At 51.3% G+C, this 15,889-nt stretch overlaps 1 protein-coding gene across 1 annotated transcript in view; it reads right to left on the reverse strand.

Moving 5' to 3' along the window:
* POLN (DNA polymerase nu) overlaps positions 1–15,889 on the reverse strand; it is a 270,736-nt gene that overhangs the window by 152,571 nt on the left and 102,276 nt on the right. Inside the window, exons 10-12 of the mRNA XM_075332945.1 lie at positions 9,608–9,664; positions 2,262–2,315; positions 133–198 (exon numbers count right to left, since the gene is read on the reverse strand). Of these exons, the coding sequence (XP_075189060.1) occupies positions 133–198; positions 2,262–2,315; positions 9,608–9,664 (177 nt within the window). The remainder of the gene's footprint in view (positions 1–132; positions 199–2,261; positions 2,316–9,607; positions 9,665–15,889) is intronic.

The raw sequence follows: 15,889 nt of genomic DNA on the forward strand, positions 1-15,889 counted from the left end.
TAATTCTGCTATTGCTACTCATGTAAAAGTACTTTTGCTGCTGTTTACATTACTACAATGCAATTTTTTTAGAGGACTGTTTTTTCTTTACTGTGTTATGGGGCCTTATGAATGAACATAACACAAACTTACAGGATGTTTTGCAGAAAGTCTGCCGCTGACAGTGCCCGTCTGATTCCAGGTGGGAGACACACAGCCCTACAATATGACAGGAACATAAATACTTATGTTTTCATCACTCTCATTGTCAATGTGGCGTTTTTAACCTTCAGTCATTGCTGGTAGTGTCAGACTATGCCGGGCACATTCTAGTAACACTCATTTGTCAGATTTTCATATATTCCAGGAGGAATAAAGGCCCCGTTAGAGGCGTCGATTTATCTGGCGATATGTCGTCAGGGTCACGGATTCCGTGACGCACATCCGGCATCGTTCGCGACGTCGTTGCGTGTGACACCTACAGGCGACTCTGAACGATCGCAAATAGGATAAAAATCGTGGATCGTTGACACGTCGTTCATTTTTAAAAAATTGTTCGCTTTGGGGAAGCAGCCGACATATTGCTCCGTTTGACACCCTGCCAACGTCGAACAACATTCAAACGATCGCCTGGGTCCAACAATATATCGTTGATCGCTGATGCGTCGATTTTGAGATCGTTACGTGTGACAGCAAATAAACGACCAATAAGTGATACCGGCAAATCGTAAATACGATCTGGGCATGTCACGTCGCACATGCGATCGCCCGATAAATCGACGAGTGTAAAGCGGCCTTAACAGAGGAATAAGCAAGAGCAGAGATCAAAGAGATTAGATTTCTGACTCTTGAGCTGTGTATAACACTCCCACACCACTGATTAGCAGCTTTCTGTGCACATTGTATAGTGACATAGTCGCTAATTGGTGGTGGAAGTGGGGATGGACTAGGAGGCTGAAGGGCAGTTGTCCTGTAATGATAATCTCCTCTTGATAACATACTGATTGTATTGAAACAGCAAAACAGAGTGCTGTAATCATGCTCTCTTCCGCTACATCATAGCGCTCTCAGATTACATAGCAAAAACTTGGTGACAGATTCCCATTAAAAGGATGTTCCAGTCTAAAAGTGGTTGTCTATTAGTAGGACAACCCCTTCTGATTCCACTTTCCCCCAGATAAAATAAAAAAGTCTATACTCCCCTCCACTGCCGTCTCGGTTTCAGCGGTGTCCAGGCTCACGGTGCCGTGACGTCCAATCAACGCCGGCTTCTCTCTCCCCTCCTTTGGACACAGGAGCAATCAACAGGAAGTGAGCAGCAGCCACACCTCTCACTTCCTGTTCATTAACTCTTTTGTCTGAAGGCGGAGAGACAGAAGCCGGCGCTGGTTGGACAAAGGGCTTGCGTGACGTCACGTGAGCCCCGGCACTGCTGGAACCGCGCCAGCCACGGAGGCGAGTATAGAATTTTTTATTTTACTTGAGGGAAACGTGAAATCAGAAGGGGTTGTCCTAGTAGTGGACAACCCCTTTAAGCATTTAGGCGCATATTCACAACATATTCCATATGTATCTGATAAATTCAGGTCTGATTGTGTTGCCTGAGAGTTGGCAAATGCCTCCTTCCCCCTAATTTCCTTAGGAGAGGGTCAAAGGTCTCTATATACAATTGATAATGCTTAGTTGATCCCACCAATTTCATCTAGGGTATATAGGGGACAAAATTAAACACTGTAGATAAGCCATTTGTCCCTTGCCTATTTTTTTATTTTTTTATTATCCCATGTCTGAATTTTTAAATGATAAATTATACGTCTTGATCTTAAAGGGAATCTGTCACCAGTATTTTGCCACCTTATCTGAGAGTAGCATAATGTAGGGGCAGAGACCCTGATTCCAGCGATGTGTCCCTTACTGGGCTCCTTAGTGTAATTTTGATAAAATCACTGATTAATCAGCAGTAGATTATCATTACAGGACTACTTGGCGTGCTGCAGGTAGTCCAGCATATTCATGAGATCTGTATAACTAGTAGATCTGCAGAAAAGAAACCATTGATTTATCAAAATGACAGCAAACAGCTTAGTAAGTGACACATCACTGGAACCAGGGTCTCTGTCTCTACATTATGCTGCTCTCAGATGGGGGAGAAAAAAAAATGGTGACAGATTCACTTTAAGCAATGTATTCTCAATAAATATGTAAAAAAATATAAGAGAAATTTAATGATTTCAAAGGAAAAATTGAAAAACAATGAAATTAAGGAATGCTATCAATATTACCTTATTCACGTACGTGAAGAGCCCATCAACAAATGTTGACTTTATTTTTTGTATCTGTAAAAAGTATAAATATAATGTGTGTGACAAGTATATTAATCCCTTTAAATATAAGATGATATAATTAGGGATGATCGAATACCACAAATATTCGGCTTTGCGAATATTCGCCGAATAGGCGCCGCTATTCGACTATTCGCGAATATTCGATGCGCAATGTAAGTCTATGGGAAACCCGAATAACACCCAAATAAGAACTATTCGGGCTTCCCATAGACTTACATTGAGCATCGAATATTCACATAGCGGCGACCTATTCGTCGGATATTCGCGAAGGCGAATATTCTGGTATTCGATCATCCCTAAATATAATACAAAATATTTCATTGTTTAAACGGGTAAATTTAGACCATAGTAAAATAACCAATAGACATTAAAACTATGAAAAAATGTTTAGGGCAACAATAGCACACATGGGATGTATGATATATGGTGTATAAAGAAAATATCAGCGGATTTCTAGCTTCACAAGGCAAAGCTATAAGTACAGCTGTGTCTGTATTTATTGGCTCCGTGCACCCTAGGCTTCCCTTCACACGTCAGTGATTCTGGTACGTATGTACCAGAATTACAGACATATGCAGACCTATTAAAATTAATGGGTCTGAGTACACAGTGATTTTTCACCGACGTGTTTCCGTGCCGCATATGTCGCGGGCGGGGAAGGACGCCGCTGCGCTGCACTCGCTAACGCTCGGGTCCGGCGCTGCTGCGATGGCTGCTCGGTGGCTCGAGCGGTGGGCCGGATCCGGGGACTCGAGCGGCGCTCCTCCCCCGTGAGTGAAAGGGGGTAGTTTGGTTTGGGGATTTGGTCCGTGACGCCACCCACGGGTTGTGGTGAGGTTGGGCACCACCGCTGCTGGTGACGAATACTTCCAGGCCGGCTAATTATGCTCATACATATGCACCGCACAGCTGACCCGGAAATAGCTGCAGAGAGGAGACAGCAGCGGCCGGACACAGTATCGCAGGACACTTCAGCACCCCGGACAGCAGCGGTGTGGACAAGTGAGCATAAGTGTGCCTGATCTCCATGTATTATCACGGACAGCACACGGAGATCAAACATGTGCCCAAACCACAGCAAGCGAAGGGACATATGCACCTTTAACTCGTCAGTGAAAAACGTGTGTTTTTCACTGACGTGTGAAAGAGGCCTTAGGCCTGTTTCACACGTCAGTGATTCTGGGACGTTTGTGCTTTTTTTTAAACGTACCAGAATCACTGACATACGCAGACCCATTATAATGAATGGGTCTGCGCACACATCAGTGATTTTTCACTGACCATGTCTCCGTGCAGCGTACGTGTGCGTGATTGCCGCACGGAGACATGTCCATTTTTTCTGGCATCACTGATGTCCCACGGACCACGCAGTGGTGTGGTCCATGAAACACGTGCCAGAAAAAAACGTGCTTTTAAAATAAAAATCATTTTTACTCACCCGGCTTCAGCGGTGTCCTCTGCAGCCCGTGCAGCCTGCTGCTTCTGAGCTGGCTCATTACTGTCACACATATTCATGATGCACGACACAGCCGACCCGGAAGCAGCTGCTGCAGGGGTCAGCGCCGGCCGGATGCTGCACCGTGGGAGCGATCAGCACCATGGAGAGCGGGAGCGCGCACAGGTGAGTTAATCTCTAAGTGCAATCATGGGCCACGGAGAACGGAGCCCGGATTCCACTTAGACAACCCATGTGTGCCGTGATTCACAGCACACGGAGGGACATGTACGTGTTTTACACGCCAGTGAAAAACGTCAGTGTTTTTCACTGACGTGTGAAACGGGCCTTAGAGGAAGACGTATTATGGCTCCAAACTACATGCAGACATACTAAAGCCATATGACAACATGAGGCCTTACAGCCAGAGTTATAAATGTAATGCTGATTTTTGGAAAATAATTTCCCATAAGTAAAATTAGAGAAATACACTTTATGATAGTATTCCCCAGTTCCTGATCAGTCTATTTACCAGTTTTTTTCATACATGCAGTTTAAAGACTTTTTTTTTTCTCAAACGGATATTTGTGTCTTTTTTTTTCATGATACACAGGGCTTCATTTTTATGTCACTGTCATAGCCCCTTTATTTTTTTATTTTTTGGTGATTATCAGGCTATATTGGTGAAAAATCAAGAAATAAGTGTCTGTTTTTTCACAAAATTTGTTTATGAACACATAAGATCAATACAATACATTTAGAAAACTTGTTCCCTGTTCTGTAACAAATATTTTTATATATTGGACACGTTTGAGGGTTTTTTTTTTACAGGGGTGGGGCTGGTAACAACGATTTCAATTGACAAATATATTTAAAAATGTTTACCGGCTATTTTTTATGTATTTAAATTTTTATTTATTGTTCACATTGTGCGGTCTATAAGGTAATAAAAGATCTCTGGGGGACATTGAAATAATCGAAAAAAAATCATCTTATTTCCCTTGTAACTAAGGCTGATAAATTAGCCCCAGTTAAAGGGGAAATGCAGCCTCATGGCTACACAGCAGAGCTGTCTGGGTCTCCTGTGACCCAGGAGCTATTGCTCTTGTGGCGCCCTGGACTAGCCAGGGGCCACAGGTAACAACACACACACACCCCCACCCCCAGCAGGTCACAGCAGTCATCTCCAGTGAGACCTGATTTCCTCCCTCGGGTTCAGACAGACACACCAGGTGGGCAGAGTCAGGCAGATGGACACGCCCACCGAAGAGTCTAGCTGGTCTGAGGCAGGAAACAACAGAGACAAGTCCAGGCAGAGGAAGGGAGAGAAGGTGCGCAGAGTGGCAGAAGCAGACAGGGGCCTAGGTTGGAGCCTAGGACCCTCTTGTAGTCAGTTAGGCAGATGGTAGTGGCCGTCTGCAGGGGCCGGGAAGACAGTCCTGGTGGAACCGTAGGTAGCCGGGACAGGGTGGTGGCCCATCCGGTACCGAACCGGGGAGACAGCTGGAAACCGGAGCACAGGAGGAGCATATAAAGAAAGTGCAGGGAAGGACGCACACTATTAGCCTGGAGTCAGGGGAGAAACTAGAGCAGCCGGCTGCGGGACCCGTCCATCCAGCCGTTTGTTTTACCAGAGACTCCGTATACGTTATTGGCTGAGTGAGTACCACCGTGCCGTCTGCCCCCACGACCCTGCACCCCACCAAACCCTGCCATCCACTGTCCAGTCACCATCTCCAGGCCCCGGGATCACCAAAACCCCCTACCCACGGAGGGGAGAGAAACATCTCGGCTGCTCCCTGTCATCGCTCCCGGGATCCCCGTCCAGAGCAGCGGTGGTGCCCCAACCTCACCACAACCGTGGGTGGCGTCACGGACTGACTTCCCAATCCCTCAAAAACTATTCCCCTTTCACTCACGGGCGAGGAGCGCCGCTCGAGTCCCCGGATCCGGCCCACCGCTCGAGCCACCGAGCAGCAGCAGCGCCGGACCCGAGCGTGGTGAGCGCAGCGTCCCCTCTCCGCCCGCGACAACTTGGCGTCACGAACAGGATCTTACCGTTCTACCGCCTGGTAGAAGTGCGCCTTGTGTCCCGCCGGAGATGTCCGCCGAAAATTTTCAGAAGCCGACATCTTGGGCGCGAAAAGTTCCCCGCTCGAGTGTCTTCCCGAGCAGTGGAGGCGCGAAAGCCGAAGCTCCGCCCCTGAAGAGGAGGTGCCGGAAAAAGACCTACGGGGGACGGATGGCGTCTGGCCGCATGTGAACCGTGGCTGTGGAAGCAGTGACGCCAGGACTCTGCAAGTATTTGATTCCTGGAGCACCGCTGCACGAGATGTCCCGTCCGTCCGTCACCGCTGAAACCTCAGTGCCCATGCCCGTGGCCAACGCCCCGACCGACCCGTTACCCCTGTCACCGGTAGCGGAGCTCGCAGTGTCTGTGAGGGAGGGCCCAGGCCTGGGGTCCCCAGGTTTTAACTTTGTTACCGCCCTGCCACCGGCCTCGGCTTCCATCCCGGCCGCACCGCTGATGACGACGGCCCCGGCAGTCCGCCCGGCCGCAACGGAGATGACGACAGCTCCGGCAGTCCGCCCGACCGCAACGGCAGCGAAGTACCCGTTCCGGTAACAAATCTGGGCCCGTTCCTGGACTGGGGTCAAGGGGTGCTGCCCACTTCTTAGGGGCAGCATCAGGGCCAGGTTGTTTGGGTGGGTGACTGAAGGACCCGTTCCGTTGTTATTATTAAAAGTGTTTTATTGTTGTTGCAACGGTTGAAGTGATATGCCTCCCGTAAGGGAAGATTTCTGAACATGCTTGTTTATTTTCTTTTTCAGTTGTGAAAATAAAACCGGTGATGGACGGGCAGCCCGCGGACGGTCTGCATTTAACCAAGGGGGAATGTGGCGCCCTGGACTAGCCAGGGGCCACAGGTAACAACACACACACACCCCCACCCCCAGCAGGTCACAGCAGTCATCTCCAGTGAGACCTGATTTCCTCCCTCGGGTTCAGACAGACACACCAGGTGGGCAGAGTCAGGCAGATGGACACGCCCACCGAAGAGTCTAGCTGGTCTGAGGCAGGAAACAACAGAGACAAGTCCAGGCAGAGGAAGGGAGAGAAGGTGCGCAGAGTGGCAGAAGCAGACAGGGGCCTAGGTTGGAGCCTAGGACCCTCTTGTAGTCAGTTAGGCGGATGGTAGTGGCCGTCTGCAGGGGCCGGGAAGACAGTCCTGGTGGAACCGTAGGTAGCCGGGACAGGGTGGTGGCCCATCCGGTACCGAACCGGGGAGACAGCTGGAAACCGGAGCACAGGAGGAGCATATAAAGAAAGTGCAGGGAAGGACGCACACTATTAGCCTGGAGTCAGGGGAGAAACTAGAGCAGCCGGCTGCGGGACCCGTCCATCCAGCCGTTTGTTTTACCAGAGACTCCGTATACGTTATTGGCTGAGTGAGTACCACCGTGCCGTCTGCCCCCACGACCCTGCACCCCACCAAACCCTGCCATCCACTGTCCAGTCACCATCTCCAGGCCCCGGGATCACCAAAACCCCCTACCCACGGAGGGGAGAGAAACATCTCGGCTGCTCCCTGTCATCGCTCCCGGGATCCCCGTCCAGAGCAGCGGTGGTGCCCCAACCTCACCACAACCGTGGGTGGCGTCACGGACCGACTTCCCAATCCCTCAAAAACTATTCCCCTTTCACTCACGGGCGAGGAGCGCCGCTCGAGTCCCCGGATCCGGCCCACCGCTCGAGCCACCGAGCAGCAGCAGCGCCGGACCCGAGCGTGGTGAGCGCAGCGTCCCCTCTCCGCCCGCGACAACTTGGCGTCACGAACAGGATCTTACCGTTCTACCGCCTGGTAGAAGTGCGCCTTGTGTCCCGCCGGAGGTGTCCGGCCGAAAATTTTCAGAAGCCGCCATCTTGGGCGCGAAAAGTTCCCCGCTCGAGTGTCTTCCCGAGCAGTGGAGGCGCGAAAGCCGAAGCTCCGCCCCTGAAGAGGAGGTGCCGGAAAAAGACCTACGGGGGACGGATGGCGTCTGGCCGCATGTGAACCGTGGCTGTGGAAGCAGGGACGCCAGGACTCTGCAAATATTTGGTTCCTGGAGCACCGCTGCACGAGATGTCCCGTCTGTCCGTCACCGCTGAAACCTCAGTGCCCATGCCCGTGGCCAACGCCCCAACCGACCCGTTACCCCTGTCACCGGTAGCGGAGCTCGCAGCGTCTGTGAGGGAGGGCCCAGGCCTGGGGTCCCCAGGTTTTAACTTTGTTACCGCCCTGCCACCGGCCTCGGCTTCCATCCCGGCCGCACCGCTGATGACGACGGCCCCGGCAGTCCGCCCGGCCGCAACGGAGATGACGACAGCTCCGGCAGTCCGCCCGACCGCAACGGCAGCGAAGTACCCGTTCCGGTAACAAATCTGGGCCCGTTCCTGGACTGGGGTCAAGGGGTGCTGCCCACTTCTTAGGGGCAGCATCAGGTCCAGGTTGTTTGGGTGGGTGACTGAAGGACCCGTTCCGTTGTTATTATTAAAAGTGTTTTATTGTTGTTGCAACGGTTGAAGTGATATGCCTCCCGTAAGGGAAGATTTCTGAACATGCTTGTTTATTTTCTTTTTCAGTTGTGAAAATAAAACCGGTGATGGACGGGCAGCCCGCGGACGGTCTGCATTTAACCAAGGGGGAATGTGGCGCCCTGCACTAGCCAGGGGCCACAGGTAACAACACACACACACCCCCACCCCCAGCAGGTCACAGCAGTCATCTCCAGTGAGACCTGATTTCCTCCCTCGGGTTCAGACAGACACACCAGGTGGGCAGAGTCAGGCAGATGGACACGCCCACCGAAGAGTCTAGCTGGTCTGAGGCAGGAAACAACAGAGACAAGTCCAGGCAGAGGAAGGGAGAGAAGGTGCGCAGAGTGGCAGAAGCAGACAGGGGCCTAGGTTGGAGCCTAGGACCCTCTTGTAGTCAGTTAGGCGGACGGTAGTGGCCGTCTGCAGGGGCCGGGAAGACAGTCCTGGTGGAACCGTAGGTAGCCGGGACAGGGTGGTGGCCCGTCCGGTACCGAACCGGGGAGACAGCTGGAAACCGGAGCACAGGAGGAGCATATAAAGAAAGTGCAGGGAAGGACGCACACTATTAGCCTGGAGTCAGGGGAGAAACTAGAGCAGCCGGCTGCGGGACCCGTTCATCCAGCCGTTTGTTTTACCAGAGACTCCGTACACGTTATTGGCTGAGTGAGTACCACCGTGCCGTCTGCCCCCACGACCCTGCACCCCACCAAACCCTGCCATCCACTGTCCAGTCACCATCTCCAGGCCCCGGGATCACCAAAACCCCCTACCCACGGAGGGGAGAGAAACATCTCGGCTGCTCCCTGTCATCGCTCCCGGGATCCCCGTCCAGAGCAGCGGTGGTGCCCCAACCTCACCACAACCGTGGATGGCGTCACGGACCGACTTCCCAATCCCTCAAAAACTATTCCCCTTTCACTCACGGGCGAGGAGCGCCGCTCGAGTCCCCGGATCCGGCCCACCGCTTGAGCCACCGAGCAGCAGCAGCGCCGGACCCGAGTGTGGTCAGCGCAGTGTCCCCTCCCCGCCCGCGACACTCTCTCATTATACACAGCAAACCATAAACTGTGCTTTCTCTATGGGGGCTGACAGCTAGATCCCTGTTCCCACAGCTACAGGATCAGGTGTAGCTGCACTCCTATGCAGTTATATTTTAGATCATCACTACAAAGTTGGACTGCCCAAATGTTTAGAGTCTATGGATAGCCTATAAGCAATTAGATCATGTATCAAGAGAAAAAAAAAAACATCTGAAAAAAATAATCTTACTTGTCTAAATTGTAAAACAATTCCAGGCAAAGGATGCAGGTCCTTCAGTTGATTTAACTAGGATATGAATGGAGAAGGTTAAGTTCTATTGGTCACAGGCATACACAAGACTTATTTTATATTCTAACAACTATATATATATATATATATATATATATATATATATATATATATATATATATATATATGAAATTCACAGTGTATATATATATATATATATATATATGCATATACATATATACACACACACCAGTATATATATATATATATATATATATATATGTATATATTTATTTTTTTTTTTCTGCAAATTTCATTGCAACAACTCATAATGTTACTGAGTAGTGTGTATGACCCTCACATGCCTGTGTGCACTCTCGACAATGACTGGCCATGCTCTTGATGAGTCTATGGATGATGTCCTTCTCCAAGATCTGACTATGGCTGGGGCCACACGAGTGTCAGATGCGCTATGCTAATGTCCCCCGTCTCCCGCTGTGCTGCGAGTGTAAGCAGAGTGCCATGCCACTGTGATCCGATGCTGCGATTGGATCACAGCTGCGGAGGAGAGGGATGGATTAATCTCTCCATCTCCTCCATTGCCAGCTGATCCGATTATCTCACTGCACTCCGGTGTCATCTGAGTGCAGTACGATGTTGCACTTGCACCCAGAGACTTGTATGGGTGCGAGTGAATACGGATCAGATTCCATCTGCAACATACTGCAATTGTTTTTTTCGGTCCGATCAGGGCTGAGAAAATAGTCGCAGATGGGAATGGCTACATAGAGTAACATGGGTCTGAGTGGAATGCGATTTTTTTTTTTTTTAATCTCATTCCACTTGGGCCGTTTTACTTGCCGTCCTAGCCCTAAGGGCAACAATGAGCTCCTGGAAAGGTTGTGGGATTTCTTGTTGGCATATTTGCACTGATACATTATATTCCAAAGGTTCTAATTTGGATTCAGGTATGGGAATGTGTCGCCCTGGGCAAGCCAGGGGACACAGGTCACAACACCACCACACCCCACACTCCAGGTAGGCTCATCTGCTAACCAGAAATCCTTGTTGCCTTCCTCCAAGAGTCTGTTGATGCACACCAGGGGGTGGGCCAGGCGGTTGGCTCCGCCCACCAAGGAGCTCACAGCTCTGGAGGCAGGAAGTGTCAGGCAGTCTAGTCAGGGAGGAGGAAGTGGAAGGAGTGAGGAGTAGCCCAGGCAGGGGCTAGAGTAAACAACTAAGAAGTGAAAGTGGAGGAAAGAAAAGGAGTAAAGGAGGAAAGCAAGAAGTGGTGACAGAGCAGAGAGTGTGCAAAGCCTGAGAGCCCAGCTGTGTGTAGGGCTAGAACAGCAAGGTCAGCGACGGCGGTGACTGTCCGGAGGGGGACCGTTTGGAAGTTCCTGGAAGGACCCCGTTGGCTGTGTGCCCGGTGGTCTGGAGCAGTGTTCCGAAAGACAGTCAGCACCAGGGCAGGGGCCTCTCGGACCCCGGCAAGGCTAGGAGTCGCCAAATTTGCCGAATCCGTCAGTGAAGGGGACGTAGATTCCCCCAACAACCAAGTCCCGATTGAAGGCAACAGTCCAACCTGTACAACAGAGGCACCGCCACCGCCAGGGCACCAGTCTCTGAGGGCCAGCGCCTGCGGGCAAAGTGTAGTGCTCCTCCGGCCCAGCTTGAAGCCGGGGAGCGGGTTACCGGTGGGGACCCATCGCAACCATCCGTACATACAGGTGCAAGGAAGAGGGACATCACCGTCACCTACCGGGGAAGCAAAGCAGCCGTCTGTGGGACCGTCCTACCAGCCGTTTGGTTTACCGTACAAACTGTGTCCAAGTCTCAGGCTGAGTGAGTACCATAGTGCCGCAAGGCACAGCGCTGCCCCCGCGTCCCTGCGCCCACCAGGCCCTGCACCTCACAAGCCATCACCGGGCCCCGGGATCACCAACCCCTACCCACGGAGGGGCAACACAACACCTGGCTGCTCCCCATCACCATCCCCGGGATCCCCGCATTGAGCAGCGGTGGTGCTACACATCACCACAACCGTGGGTGGCGTCACGGACATTATCCCAACACCCCAAACAACCCCCTTTCACTCACGGGCGAGGAGTGCCGCTCGAGAAACCCCGGGATCCGGCCCACCGCTCGAGCCACCACTGAGCAGCTGCCGGACCCGAGCAGAAGGGGTGAGCGCGGTGTGCTGACACCCTCCTCCCCGCCCGCGACAGGAAGTGTGATGGCCGGTCAATGGCATCAATGTCTTAATCATTCTGGACCTGCCTACACTTCACCACATGAAGGTCGGCATTGACCTGCATCAGAAGGAGCCCAGGGCCAACTGCATTAGCATAAGGTCTGACAATGGCTGTGAGGATTTCATCCCGGTACCTAACAGCGATTGAGACGGTTACCTACCACATGGAGGTTTGTGTGATGCTGCAAGGATATGTCTCCCCTAAACATCACTAATCCACTAACAAACGGGTCATTCTGGATGATGTTGCAGTCAACATAACATTCAATAATGTGTCTCTGAATTCTTTCCCATTTGTGAAATGTGCTATAGTATGTGAAGAGAATGGGACACCTAAGGTGGACCTGCCAATTCTGGCGTTCTCTAGCCTCAATTCTGGGCTACATGAATGGGCTGCAGGTACAGCTTCCTGCTATATTTAGTGGCAAAGGCATGCGTAAAATGCTAAAATGCTTTTATTTCCCCCAAAGCAGGTGACATTGGTTCATATTTACTTATCCTTCCTCGACAGACTGAGACCCCCAAAGTTTAACTGATTTTTGTGTTCTACTGTGATGTTTAAGGCCATGTTCAAACGATGCATTTTTTTACAAAGTTTCCAAAATCTGTAAAAAACAGTAATTTTACTGGGAATTTGTAAAACTAAGGGGTACTTTGCACACTACGACATCGCAAGCCGATGCTTGCGATGCCGAGCGCGATAGTCCCCGCCCCCGTCGCCCAATAGAAGCGGAGGGGCGGAGATGAGCAGGACGTAAACATCCCGCCCACCTCTTTCCTTCCGCATTGCAGACGGGACGCAGGTAGGAGATGTTCCTCGCTCCTGCGGCTTCACACACAGCGATGTGTGCGGCCGCAGGAACGAGGAACAACATCGGACCGTCGCAGCAGCCAAAATAATGAAAATGACCGACACTCGGTAATCGTAGTTAAAACGATTTACACACTACGATGTCGAGAGCGACGCCGGAAGTGCGTCACTTTCGATTTGACCCAATCGACATCGCACCTGTGATGTCGTGTGTGCAAAGGGCCCTTAAGACTAATAGACACATGAACATCACATGGATCTAAAATGTGAACGATAATGGGGCAGATAAATAAGAATTGCCCTGTATTAGATGACCCCGTTAACATTGCAGTTATCTTTCTTAATGCAAATAAATTTAAAGTGAAGTTGTCAGGATGATCTTACTAAAACGAGTGGTGTGGTTGTATAGGTCCTAGTAAGACAATATAAATGATACCAGTCTTGTAGCAATCCGATGTGTGAGACCTGAGAAATTAACCTTTTCATATTACTAAATAGGATAACTGAAGTGAGCACTGATATATATTATGAGTGCAAGCCAAAAAGAAGGGAATTTTGTTTACTTACCGTAAATTCCTTTTCTTCTAGCTCCAATTGGGAGACCCAGACAATTGGGGTGTATAGCTTCTGCCTCCGGAGGCCACACAAAGTATTACACTTAAAAGTGTAAAGCCCCTCCCCTTCTGCCTATACACCCCCCGTGCCTCATGGGCTCCTCAGTTTTGGCGCAAAAGCAAGAAGGAGGAAAAGTTATAAATTGGTTTAAAGTAAATTCAGTCCGAAGAAATTTCGGAGAACTGAAACCATTGAACATGAACAACATGTGTACACAAAGAACAACAGCCTGAAGGGAACAGGGGCGGGTGCTGGGTCTCCCAATTGGAGCTAGAAGAAAAGGAATTTACGGTAAGTAAACAAAATTCCCTTCTTCTTTGTCGCTCCATTGGGAGACCCAGACAATTGGGACGTCCAAAAGCAGTCCCTGGGTGGGTAAAGTAAAACCTCGAAATAGAGCCGTAAAACGGCCCCTTCCTACAGGTGGGCAACCGCAGCCTGAAGGACTCGCCTACCTAGGCTGGCATCTGCCGAAGCATAGGTATGCACCTGATAGTGTTTCGTGAAAGTGTGCAGGCTCGACCAGGTAGCTGCCTGACACACCTGCTGAGCCGTAGCCTGGTGCCGCAAAGCCCAGGACGCACCCACGGCTCTGGTAGAATGGGCCCTTAGCCCTGAGGGAACCGGAAGCCCAGAAGATCGGTAAGCTTCGAGAATAGGTTCCTTGATCCACCGAGCCAGGGTTGATTTGGTAGCCTGTGACCCTTTACGCTGGCCAGCGACAAGGACAAAGAGTGCATCCGAGCGGCGCAGGGGCGCCGTACGAGAAATGTAGAGTCTGAGTGCTCTCACCAGATCTAACAAGTGCAAATCCCTTTCACATTGGTGAACTGGATGAGGACAAAAAGAGGGTAAGGCGATATCCTGATTGAGATGAAAGGGGGATACCACCTTAGGGAGAAATTCCGGAACCGGACGCAGAACCACCTTGTCCTGGTGAAACACCAGGAAAGGGGCTTTGCATGACAGCGCTGCTAGCTCAGACACTCTCCGAAGTGATGTGACTGCTACTAGGAAGGCCACTTTCTGCGAAAGGCGTGAGAGAGGAATATCCCTCATTGGCTCGAAAGGTGGTTTCTGAAGAGCCATCAGCACCCTGTTCAGATCCCAGGGTTCTAACGGCCGCTTGTAAGGAGGGACTATGTGACAAACCCCCTGCAGGAACGTGCGTACCTGTGGAAGTCTGGCTAGGCGCTTCTGAAAGAACACAGAGAGCGCTGAGACTTGTCCCTTAAGGGAGCCGAGCGACAAACCTTTTTCCAATCCGGATTGAAGGAAGGAAAGAAAAGTGGGCAAGGCAAATGGCCAGGGAGAAAAACCCTGATCAGAGCACCAAGATAAGAATATCCTCCACGTCCTGTGGTAGATCTTGGCGGACGTTGGTTTCTTAGCCTGTCTCATAGTGGCAATGACCTCTTGAGATAACCCTGAAGACGCTAGGATCCAGGACTCAATGGCCACACAGTCAGGTTGAGGGCCGCAGAATTCAGATGGAAAAACGGTCCTTGAGACAGCAAGTCTGGTCGGTCTGGTAGTGCCCACGGTTGGCCCACCGTGAGATGCCACAGATCCGGGTACCACGACCTCCTCGGCCAGTCTGGAGCGACGAGGATGGCGCGGCGGCAGTCGGACCTGATCTTGCGTAACACTCTGGGCAACAGTGCCAGAGGAGGAAACACATAAGGGAGTTGAAACTGCGACCAATCCTGAACTAAAGCGTCTGCCGCCAGAGCTCTGTGATCTTGAGACCGTGCCATGAATGTCGGGACCTTGTGGTTGTGCCGGGACGCCATTAGGTCGACGTCCGGCATCCCCCAGCGGCAACAGATCTCCTGAAACACGTCCGGGTGAAGGGACCATTCCCCTGCGTCCATGCCCTGGCGACTGAGAAAGTCTGCTTCCCAGTTTTCTACGCCCGGGATGTGAACTGCGGATATGGTGGAGGCTGTGGCTTCCACCCATAGCAGAATCCGCCGGACTTCCTGGAAGGCTTGCTGACTGCGTGTTCCGCCTTGGTGGTTGATGTATGCCACCGCTGTGGAGTTGTCCGACTGAATTCGGATCTGCTTGCCTTCCAGCCACGGCTGGAACGCCTTTAGGGCAAGATACACTGCCCTTATCTCCAGAACATTGATCTGAAGGGAGGACTCTGGCTGAGTCCAAGTACCCTAATCCCTGTGGTGGAGAAAGACCGCTCCCCACCCTGACAGGCTCGCGTCCGTCGTGACCACAGCCCAGGATGGGGGCAGGAAGGATTTCCCCTTCGACAGAGAAGTGGGAAGAAGCCACCACTGAAGGGAAGCCTTGGCTGCCCGAGAAAGGGAGACGTTCCTGTCGAGGGACGTCGACTTCCTGTCCCATTTGCGGAGAATGTCCCATTGAAGTGGACGCAGATGAAACTGCGCAAAAGGAACTGCCTCCATTGCTGCTACCATCTTCTCTAGGAAGTGCATGAGGCGCCGCAAGGGGTGTGACTGGCCTTGAAGGAGAGATTGCACCCCTGTCTGTAGTGAACGCTGTTTGTCCAGCGGAAGCTTCACTATCGCTGAGAGAGTATGAAACTCCATGCCAAGATATGTCAGTGATTGGGCCGGTGTCAGAT

The sequence above is a fragment of the Anomaloglossus baeobatrachus genome, chromosome 1 (genome assembly GCF_048569485.1).
Source record: "Anomaloglossus baeobatrachus isolate aAnoBae1 chromosome 1, aAnoBae1.hap1, whole genome shotgun sequence".
Taxonomy (NCBI): domain Eukaryota; kingdom Metazoa; phylum Chordata; class Amphibia; order Anura; family Aromobatidae; genus Anomaloglossus; species Anomaloglossus baeobatrachus.